General features: G+C 33.8%; 1 protein-coding gene and 1 non-coding gene across 2 annotated transcripts; one reads left to right on the forward strand and one right to left on the reverse strand.

Moving 5' to 3' along the window:
- The first annotated feature begins 256 nt into the window (after positions 1–256).
- LOC113692180 (zeatin O-glucosyltransferase-like) lies at positions 257–2,096 on the forward strand. Its single transcript, XM_027210550.2, has one exon. The coding sequence runs from the start codon at positions 455–457 to the stop codon at positions 1,991–1,993; it is 1,539 nt and encodes a 512-aa protein (XP_027066351.1). The 5' UTR covers positions 257–454; the 3' UTR covers positions 1,994–2,096.
- Positions 2,097–10,595: 8,499 nt separating this feature from the next.
- Positions 10,596–10,702, reverse strand: LOC113694425 (small nucleolar RNA R71). Its single transcript, XR_003449375.1, has one exon. It is a non-coding gene; the product is annotated as a small nucleolar RNA R71 (small nucleolar RNA).
- Between the last annotated feature and the right edge of the window lie 617 nt (positions 10,703–11,319).

Here is an 11,319-nt window from a genome sequence, read left to right on the forward strand (position 1 = left end):
CAAAACCAAGATACCTAAACTTTTGTCTATTTTTCTTTTTATGGTGAAGCAAATACATGGACAATTTGGCACTAAAGAATCTGGTAAGAACCCTACTATTTCTCAGTGACAATCTTTTTTTTAAAAAAAAAATTAGTAATAGTTTCCCACTTATATCTCGATAACAAAAAGTCATTTCAGTTTTACTTCTTTTTTTTTTTTTTAAAGTATAAGTGAGATGCTAAGAATCATTGACAGGAAAGCACTGGCATAGTAGCATGCCTCTCTTTGTCCCTGCCTCCCAGCCCAGCTGGTCATAGTATCCCATAGGTCAGTAACCAGAAGGCAAGTACAGTTGCCGATAAAATAAAGTTGACACGAATCACTTGATCACATTGAGTCATGCTTAAGACAAATATATATATATATATCAGATCTCCAGCTTGATCAATATTCTTCAAAATTAATCAATTAAATGCGTATCATAGCTAAAGAAATTTCGAATCGTCCAAAAATGTGTGATCCATACCTCGCTTTTTGTTCTATAAAATCCCAACAGAAATGTCTTAGTAATGAAATGGCTGGTAGTAACAACACCCAAAACCACGGTTTAAATGGCCTAAAACAACCACAAGTGGTGGTTGTTATGGTGCCTTTTCCATTGCAAGGCCATCTCAACCAGCTTTTACACCTCTCCCGCCTCATCTCCTCCTACAACATCCCCGTCCACTACGTCAGCACCGCCACCCATAACCGCCAAGCCAAGCTTCGTGTCCATGGCTGGAATCCTCTTTCCAAAGCCAATATTCATTTCCATGAATTCCCAACAGCAAATTTTCCCAACCCCCCTCCTAATCCTAATACCTCCCTTAAATTCCCCGCTCATCTTCAACCCTCTTTCGATGCCTCGGCTGACCTTCGAGGGCCTATTTCCGCTCTATTCCGTGCACTTTCGGCCAGAGCTAAAAGGGTCGTCATTATCAATGATTCTCTCATGGGATCAGTGGTTCAAGATTTTGTTACTGTATCAAATGCTGAGTCCTACACCTTCCACAGCGTTTCTGCTTTTTCTATATTCTTTTTCATGTGGGAAAGGATGGAAAACCCTTTTCCTGTTGATAAAGAAATCTTAAAAATCCTTCCTCCCATGGATGGCTGTTTTACTCCTGAATTCAGTAATTTTGTGAAAGCACAGCACAACTTTGTGCAATTCAATTCTGGCCGCATTTACAACTCATGCAAAGTCATAGAAGGTCCATATCTTGACTTACTTTCAAAGGAAGAGATAAGCCTAAATAAGAAGCAGTGGGCTCTTGGACCATTCAATCCAGTGAATATTATGCACCAAAAAAGTGGGCCAAAGGAACAAAATAATGAACGTCATAAATGTCTCCAGTGGCTTGACAGCCAAAGTAATAACTCGGTAATATTTGTGTCCTTTGGTACCACAACTTCGATTTCTGACGAACAAATCAGAGAACTTGCCTTTGGCTTGGAAAGAAGTGCCCAAAAGTTCTTGTGGGTGCTGAGGGATGCTGACTCAGGAGATGTTTTTGTTCAAGAAACTAGAAAACTGGAGCTGCCAAAAGGGTTCGAACGAAGGGTTGAAGGCAGGGGCTTGGTGGTGAGAAACTGGGCACCCCAGTTGGAGATTTTGGGGCATTCAGCAACTGGGGGTTTTATGAGCCATTGTGGATGGAATTCTTGCATGGAAAGCATAACCATGGGAGTGCCCATGGCAACATGGCCTATGCATTCGGACCAACCAAGAAATGCGGTGCTGATAACTAAGATACTGAAAGTTGGTCTGGAGGTGAAAGACTGGGCTCACAAAGATGAGCTTGTGACATCCTCAAAAGTCGAGAAAGCCGCTAGAATGTTGATGGCGGAGGAGGAAGGACAACAGATGAGGAAGAGGTCAGCGGAGATGGGGGCAGCTGTCCGGACATCTTTGGCTGAAGGTGGCGTAACTCGGATGGAGTTGGATTCTTTCATTGCTCATATTACAAGATAGACTTGAAAAATTAAGGCATTGTATACTGCTAGATTATTGCTTGTTTTATTGGTTTGTAATTGTAATTTGAATTCATCAATTTAGAAGCCAAATTTAGTGTACAGTTAGAAGGTATTTGTCATGGTAAATGTGTAATTGAAAGTGGAAACACTTCCTTTTAGGCATCCTTCAGAATGTCACATTTCTTTATAACCCTACTGATTAATGTGCATGCAAATCTGAAGTTTGGGTGCTATAGAAAAGAAAGGAAAATCGTTCAAAACGTCTATCACATTTTGTAAAATAACTCTTTTCATTCTTCATATTTAAAAATATAATTTTACGTCCCTTATAAATTCATCTTGATCAGATTTGGTCCCTACCTAGGTTTTCGACTAGTTTTTGGTCGGAATCTACCAGATGCCTTGCACGTGATCATTTTTTAAAAGCAAATTTGTTAAATCAAATTTTACATAATTAGATTCACAGTCCCTCATATTTTATAAAATAAATTTTTTCGTTCCTCATATTTCACACAATGAATTTTTTATTCTTCACATTTTTCAAATTAGATTTTTTCATCCCTCATTGATCATGTGCGCGAATAATTCTTTCTAAACCCATATATATATCTATTTGATTTCACCTGAGCAGTACGAGTAGCTTGTAATATAATCAAATAGAGATATATTACATGTTATTCATACTGTTCAAGTGAAATCAAATAAATATCTACATGGGTTTAAAAAAATTATTAGTTTTTCACTCATATTCATTTCATTTTATTCGAAAATTGAAAACAAAGAAAACATTTAATCTTAAGTATTATCGAGTATTTATATCGAACTAAATTTGGACAAAAAAACAAAGGAAAAGTATGACAAAAAGAAGTAATTAATTGGCACTTTCAAATTTTAAAACAATCACAAGACAAGTAATTCAACTGTTGGTTTTAAAAGTGGCGAGTAGAAATTTCATATTTAAATTACAATTTGTTAGCACGACTATAGAATTCAGGTTAGTACCCATTAATTGGATGGTCTTATTATACATCTCAATAAATAAATTATTATCAAAAAAGAAAGGTCACAAATATTGAATAAGTTTACATAATGAAATCATCTAGATATATACATGGATTTAAAACAAAATTGTTAATTTTAACCCCCTGTATATATCTGTTGAATAGCATATATACAACTACAATTAGTCTGTTTAACTAAAATCAAATAGAAATATATTACATGTTATTCGTACTGTTCAAGTGAAATCAAATAAATATATACATAGATTTGAAGGAAAAAACCTATTCGTACACATAATCAATTAGGGATGAAAAAATCTATTTAAAAAAATGTGAGAATGAAAAAATTCATTTTATGAAGTATGGGGGACGAAACAATTCATTTTGTAAAATATTAGGAACGAAAAAATTTATTTTGTAAAATGTAAGGGACTATGAATTGGATTATATAAAATTTGATTTGACAATTTTATCCTTAAAAATGATCAAGTGCAAGGTACGTGATGGATTCCGACAAAAAACTAGTCGGAAATCCAGGTAGAAACGAAATTTAATCAATGTGAATTTGTAAGGGACATAAAATTACACTTTTAAAAATGAAGAACGAAAAAAGTCATCTTGCAAAATGTGAGGGATGTTTTGAACGATTTTTCCAAAAGAAAATGTCTTGTATCAAAAGTCCATCCGTCTATCCCCTTGCATTAATGTGGATCTTGCAAACGTGGAACTCTTTAATTGAACGTTGAAATGTCAGTATCTTTGTACATTTTTCTTTTGTAATTTTAAGGGCAATAGTTTGACAAATTCGAAAATTCTCCTATTTTGAATGGATCCTCAACCTAGTTACTGAAACAACCAAGTCCAAGTATCGAAAATTAGAGTTCCTCACTTTAAAAGTCTCACCATTCTGTGTTAATGTGGTTATACTCTTACTAATCACGGTGTAAAAAAATTGACTTAACCATTTGTCTAAAAATTGTTTAAAAATTACTAATTACTAATTACTTAACCATTTTGGCACAATTACAAATTAAAATAAATTCTCAGATTAAGCTAGAAAATGAAGTCTTTCCGGGAGAGAGGAACAATATGAATGTCCAAAGGTGAAAGTCAAGGTATACTAATTAACTAAGGCTCTAAAGGAATGTAATATCAACAAATAATCGATTGGTTTGATTTCTTTTACATTTTCTTTGGTTATAGCTTTTTATTTTATAGAAAGATACAGTAACAGCATTTCAGCTCCAAAGTTTAGATACTAATTGGATTGCATATTTTAAGAGTGGTTTTTAGCAAAATGTATCATAAAAGTTTTGGAAACATAATGTATGTAATGTAAAAAGAAAATTAGAAAAAAATTTAAAAAAAGTACTTAGATTGCTTGCGAAGGGAATATCTCCAAAAAAAAAAAAAAATTCACAAAGACTAACAATTCAAACAACAATAGCATGACATAAGCTTTGCATGTTGTATACGACGCAGCCTAGGCAAAATATACTATTCTCTCCATCCAATAATTTAAGTCGATTTTTAGAAAATTAAGAGCTTGTTTGGTACCTGAGTTTTTTAAGTGTTAATTTTAGACAAAGTTTTTTTCTTATTTGAGCTAAGGGCACCCTAAAAAAATTCCCAAAATTTTTAACATATACAATTCAAAATACTCAAGTTTTTTTTTTTTTTCTTTCCTTTCTTCTTCCTGTCCCACCTCAGTCCACTATTGCTGGCCAATACCTCCATCACTGACCAGCAACTTCGGTGTTGATGCCGGCAGCCATCTCTCTCTCTCTCTCTAAGGACTACTAGTGCCATTGCCAATCACCAGCGAAGGTGCTGGTGACGACGGCAGGTAGTAAGGAGGGAAGGAGGAGGAAAAGTAGCGACAAGTTAGGGGAAGAAGAAGAGGAGAGGAAAGAAAAGAAAATGAAAGCAAAAAAAAAAAAGTTTTACACATCTCAAAAAAATTTTCTACAAATTTTATAATAAGTTATAGCAAAACTTTATACAAACATCTAAAAAACTCATCATTCAAATAGGCCTCAACTTTTTAAGGGAACTTATAATCATTTTATTTGGATGAAGTGGATTTGGGTGATTTTACAATATGATCCTCAAATTCAAACTTTAGAAGTATAAGGAATGCATTGATATATAGGTGGAAAAAGCTATTTTTTTTTTCAAATGGCAAAGTGGAAAAACTAATAAAATGTTATATTGACTTTTAGAGAATGACCCTTATTATGAAACATCCAAAAAGCGAACATATATAACATTAATAATGAAAAAGAGGGAGTACATAGTATACCTAATTTTCTAGTGTAGGAGAAACTAAACTTCCGTCTTGTTCGGTCATGTAAATTGATGAAAGTTTGGCATAAACCAATATATTTTTAGTATAATCATGAGTTTTATACTAACTTAGTCGTAAGTTTACGCTTCATCAAAATTGTATCCGTTTACAGTGAATGTTATATGAATTACACAACTGGATAAAATTCAAACCGGAGAAGCTCCAAATCCAGGAGATGCGGGGGAGCCACAGGCTAGGCTAGAGATACCAGCACGGGGAAGCCGAGGTGCTGCCTCTAAATGTAGCAAAAACCCACCATTTTTATGCACAAGTATGGGCAGCACGCAGGTGCATTTATTTAACCAGTGCGGCGGCACATTTGGCGACTTTACGGCCAGCACAAAGCTCTGCTAGACAGTGAGAGTGCCTTTTCGGCATGCAAACCTTTTAGACTTTTTGGTTTTATGGAACATCTCAAGAGTTAAAAGACTTGTAAAGACACGGACAAAGGGATTAAGGAGAGGATTTGAGAGTTCGAGTTAGATAGTCGAAATTTGCAGAGCTATACTTGTGTCCATTGTCTTGCAAGCCATGGTTCGCTTTCTTAATGATATATAACTTTTCAAATCAATCTAAAACACACAACTTAGTCTTGTCTGGTTCATATATATGTATCTTGATTCCCCAATAATGTTGTATGTATACACTTTCAGATACGAAAGAACAAGAGAAATCACGGCGTTAATTGATCGATTTAAAGCTCTTGGTGTCAATCAAGAAACTTCAGTTACTTAGGTACAACATCTCAATCATTAGTCAGACAATACAAGCCTGATGAATCTAATAATCTAAAGCTTGTTACTTCATTTAGAAGGTTAATTATTGTTGAATTATTTCCAACAACGCCCCAAAATTAGTGCTTACATCTATCTAGTTTGGCCTTTTCTTAGGCATGTCTATTCATATTTGTGGGATCATCGTTTTGTGTCTCAAGTTACTATATATATATATATATATATAGAGAGAGAGAGAGAGAGAGAGAGAGAGAGAGAGAGGGAGGGAGAGATTTTAGACACCAAATCACACTTTTGTGGGGAAAAAACGGAAATATTTTCTGACAATTCAAGTGGTCGATAATAATTTTAAGGTTTTCATATTGTTCTTTTTTTCTCCATTTTTAGGTTTTCCAATCTTGGATCTCATGGACGGAGAATAGAAAAATCCGTGTTAGTATAAAAGTGTTCGACTAATTAAATTTGTACAAATTATTTAGGATTTTTCTAATGATTGAGCAGTTGTTAACACATATAAAATTCACCTAATCTATCATGTATATATGTATACTAACAATTATCGACTTTTCTTGCATTTATATACTTTCTCTATTTAATTTTACCTATCCTCTCTTGTATATTTATTTACTTTCTCTAATTAATTTTATATTTTCAAAAATATAGCACCTGAAATATATCTTAATGAGTGTCCAATTATCACCTATTAGATAAATTCAAATATTTAATGGGTTTTTCTAACGGGTGCCGTCCATAGAGCACCCATATAATATTCAATTAACCTATCATATTTATACACGCATATTAATAATTATTATTCATTCTTGCATTTATGTACTTTCCCTACTTAATCTTACCTGCTCTCTCTTATATTTATTTACTTTTTCTAATTAATTTGACATCTCTAAAAATATGATACCTGAAATATATATTAACGGGTGCTCTGTGACGGCCATTAGATAGATAGGTACTTAATATTACAATGCTACAGCTTAAGGTTAAATGCAGATGCATGTATATTTAATAGGAGCAATACTGACATCGATAGGCAATAGCAAAGTCACCAAATTGGTCAATTCGAACAGAAAAAGATAAGCACAATCCAACTACTAAGAGAGGTACCCACACCGCAATTCCACACTTCCGTGAACCATTTTATTTGGATTTCTTAATTGGGAAACTCTTTTGGCTTATTGCCCACTTTTTGGCTTATAATTTTATTCTGACAATCAATATGGGCAACAGGATAAGGTCTGTCAGCATAGATTTCTGATTAGAGCGAGAACCAGTAAACCAATAAGATCGAATTCTCATGCCCTCTTGTATGAAGAGATAATTATAGTAGTATCAATCCTGGAATGGCTTGATGCCCTTATCCACAAAACACTAAAGAGCCGACAAACTAGTATAGATTTTTTCGCCCCTCTGCCCAGATTTCTGAAGTCGAAATTTTATAATTCTTGAGAATTGTATATCGCTACTTTTCTCTTTGACAAATGAATGGTACGTAATTGTTCTGCAAATTTTCCCTTAGTGAAGCTTAAGGATAGTTAAATTGACAAGATATGGTAAAACCTTTGATACATGATATTTGATTTGTAGAACCTTGAATACTTGAAGTGAACACTGACAGAACCAAGATTTCTTTATTAGGGGATGCACTTATATGCATAGAAAATTGTCAATTTAAGCGTGTAATTTCATAATTATGGTTTGATTTTGTTTTTTCTTCATGCCATGTGTCTAATTGCATCTCAAAGCAAAAAATTTTTGGTCAAATTTTTATTCTTTGTTTATAGATTATTTTAACAAAACAATAGTAAACTTAAGTGTCTGAAATATAATAAGTAAGTTATATATTCATTATGACATCAAAATATGCAGTGAAGTACTTATTAAGATAAGTAATTATTTCTCTACTTTCTCGTTCTTAAAATCCTGAGGGAAAATTTTATAACTTGATTATTCCATGGCATCAAATTTTGAAAAGCAATCACATTCTCAGTGCAAATTGGAAGTACACAATTAACATTGCTAATTAGGTGTAAATCTTAGTTTCATATGTTTATGGAAGGAATTTTTATAAATATACACTTTTATTAGTTTAGATTTTACATATACAAAAAATCATATTTATGTAGAACAAAGTACTTAAATATTAAATTTGAAAGCTAAAAAATGCATTACAATGCAATAATTAATTGTATGCTATGTGCAGTTTGGATTTAATGAAAATTTTCTTGACTTAATAAATTATTTTTGCCAATTCAATATGTAAAACTAAAGCAGTTAATAACTAGCTAGTTGAATTTTATAAATCAATTTACCATATCGCAAGGTCAAAAATATTGCAAGATGTGTAAATGTTAAGTTTTTATGTAAATCAAAAGCTAGGTAGAGGGGGACAATAGCCATTCGACAAAATTTTGGGAGTGAAAGAAAGACTTTCAATGAAAATCTTCAAAATTTCCCAAGGACTAAAAGGAATATATCGAAATTTTTAACTTCAATCAAATGCTACATTAAGACCATGCAATTCTTTTAATTATCATGAAGCCCATACCAAAACCATATATATATATTTGTTTAATTCCCTTAAATTTCTTCATTTCTTTATCCCCAAAACACACCTTGCCGGTTGATTCGTCTTTGATTAGCTTGAATGTAGTCCAAAAACGTAATTATGCAATGAGTAATATGTTTTGACAACGAGAATATAGGCAGTTGGCATTCCTTAATTACTTGACATGTTGTTTTCCAACTCTTGCCTTTTGAGATTATGGTTTATAACGTCATTTGCTATGCCAGTGCCATGTTCATAAATTGTTTATTTACAAAGCCATGCAAATTAGGTTCTTGTCAGTTGTTGATAAGAGTTTATTTTACGTATTTTTAAGTGTATTTTAGTAGTTAATTCTGGTTTCATTATTTAGTTTTATAACTAAAATAACTAGGTTTTGGGTAAAAATATACATTTTTTTGTAAAAGTGGCTAATATTGCATTTCTTTTGATTTTAATGGTAAAAACTTCATTTTCATGCAGAATTAATGATTCAATCACCAAAGGATGTCAAGTGAGGTGAAAAGTAGATAATTGGTGATGAATTCAAGTGGTAAATAAAAAGAAATAAAGTGAAAAACGTTTAAGTAAAGAAATGCAGTTCAAGACAGTTTTGACACTCTTCGGTATTTTGACTATATCTAGAGCTACACATATCGGATTGAGGTTATCTTTATACCATTTTGAAACTAAGAGAAAGATCTAAATTTGGTACATCGAAATCTAATTCTGTTGTTTTCATGGACAAAAAGTCAAAATACATAAATTGTATTCTGTGGAGGAGAATGAAACAAGGGTTTGACCAGGTGATAGTATTTCAATCATATCTCAGTCTACAAAACTCCGATTTGGATGATTCTTAAAGTATTGTGCTAATTCAAAGGGCTACAACTTTTGTGTTTTGCACAAAAGCTAGTTCGGCCTCCATCATGGAGAAAATCGCAATAGAAGCGAAGCCGAAAACACAGAGTTGAAAACGCGAGTTGACAAAACGCGACTCCAAGCCGCGTTTTGTGTAAGCGCGTTTTGAAGTTGAAATTCTGCAATTTGTTCAGTCATTTCTCTTGTATTCAGATTACTTTCCAACTATAAGTTGCAAGGAAATTCGGTGCACATGCTTCAGAAAACAAAAGGGCAGACAATATGGCTTATTGTCAAGTCAAAAACCTTTGTTATTGACTATCTTAACAAATCTGAGATTTGGAAATCAAGAGGTGGAAATTTGACCAGTGGAAAAGGAGCTTTTGAGCAGTTTTTATGCAGAGAAACAAGAGAGGTCAGAACATCATACGTAGCCAGATTTTCTGATAGCAAACTTTCTCTAGCTAGTAAAATTTTGCAGGAACACGTAGAGGCTTCATCTTGTAATCATCTAGTACAAGACACAGCAGATTCTTGGAGGGTTTCACCATTACTTAGCTAAGCTTTTCTTTATCTTTTTTTGTACTTGTAAACTGAGATGTTTTCCATTAATGAAGTTATGAATTTGATTATTATATCATCAATGAGTAGCTAATTTTCTATATCTGGGGAGTAGATGAAACTTATGGCCAAGTGATATCTGGGGAAAAGAGATGGCAGAAAACGAAGCAAATAGGCGAGCTCTATGAGATTTTGCTCTACCAGGGACACAAGGATCTCAAACAAGCATAGCAAGACCAACAGTAAATGCTAACAATTTTGAGATTAAACCATCACTTATTCAAATGGTTCAACAATCTCAATATGGAGGTAATGCTATTGAAGATCCAAATTCTCATTTGTCAACATTTCTTGAAATTTGTGATACAATAAAACTTAATGGTGTTAGTAATGATGCAATTAAGCTTCGACTGTTTCCATTTTCACTAAGGAACAAGGCCTAGGTTTGGTTACAATTTCATCCTCCGAACACTTTTACTACTTGGGCTGAATTAGTTAAGGTTTTTCTTAATCAATTCTTTCCACCTAGAAAAACTGCTAAATTTAGAATGGATATAACTAGTTTCTCTCAACAGGAAGGAGAGACATTGTACGAAACTTGGGAGCGCTATCGAAAATTACAACGAAGATGTCCTCATCATGGTCTCCCTGATTGGCTAATAGTCCAAACATTTTATAATGATCTCACTTATCCGACAAAGACGCATGTAGACGCGACAGCGGGAGGAGCGTTGATGGGAAAGTTAGCTGAGGAAACTCAACAATTGATTGAAGAAATTACTGCTAATAATTACCAATGGGCTAACGAGCGAGGTAATACAAGGAGAACCGCAGGTATGCTTGAAGTAGATACCTTGAATATGTTAAGTGCAAAGATGGTTAATGTGGTTAAGATACTTAACAGGCAAGTTGGTTCTAGTTCTAACCAAGGAGTAGTTGTGGCGTGTTGTACTAACTGTGGAGGAGACCATGATGATTCTATGTGTTCTAGCAGCGAACAGGTTCAATATCTCAACAATTACAACCGTCCACCCCAAAATAATCCATACTCCAATACCTATAATTTGGGGTGGAGAAATCATCCAAAATTTGGATGGAAAGATCAAGGCAATCAACAAAGGCCAACCAATCCGCCGGGATTTCAATCGAGGCAACCACAAGCTGAAACTAAACCAAGTTGGGAGATCACGGTGAAAAAACTTGCTAAGGTGACTTCGGATAGATTCGAGCGAGTTGAGAGGCGGTTGGACCAATTGGCTGGGA

The sequence above is a fragment of the Coffea arabica genome, chromosome 6c, assembly GCF_036785885.1.
Source record: "Coffea arabica cultivar ET-39 chromosome 6c, Coffea Arabica ET-39 HiFi, whole genome shotgun sequence".
Taxonomy (NCBI): domain Eukaryota; kingdom Viridiplantae; phylum Streptophyta; class Magnoliopsida; order Gentianales; family Rubiaceae; genus Coffea; species Coffea arabica.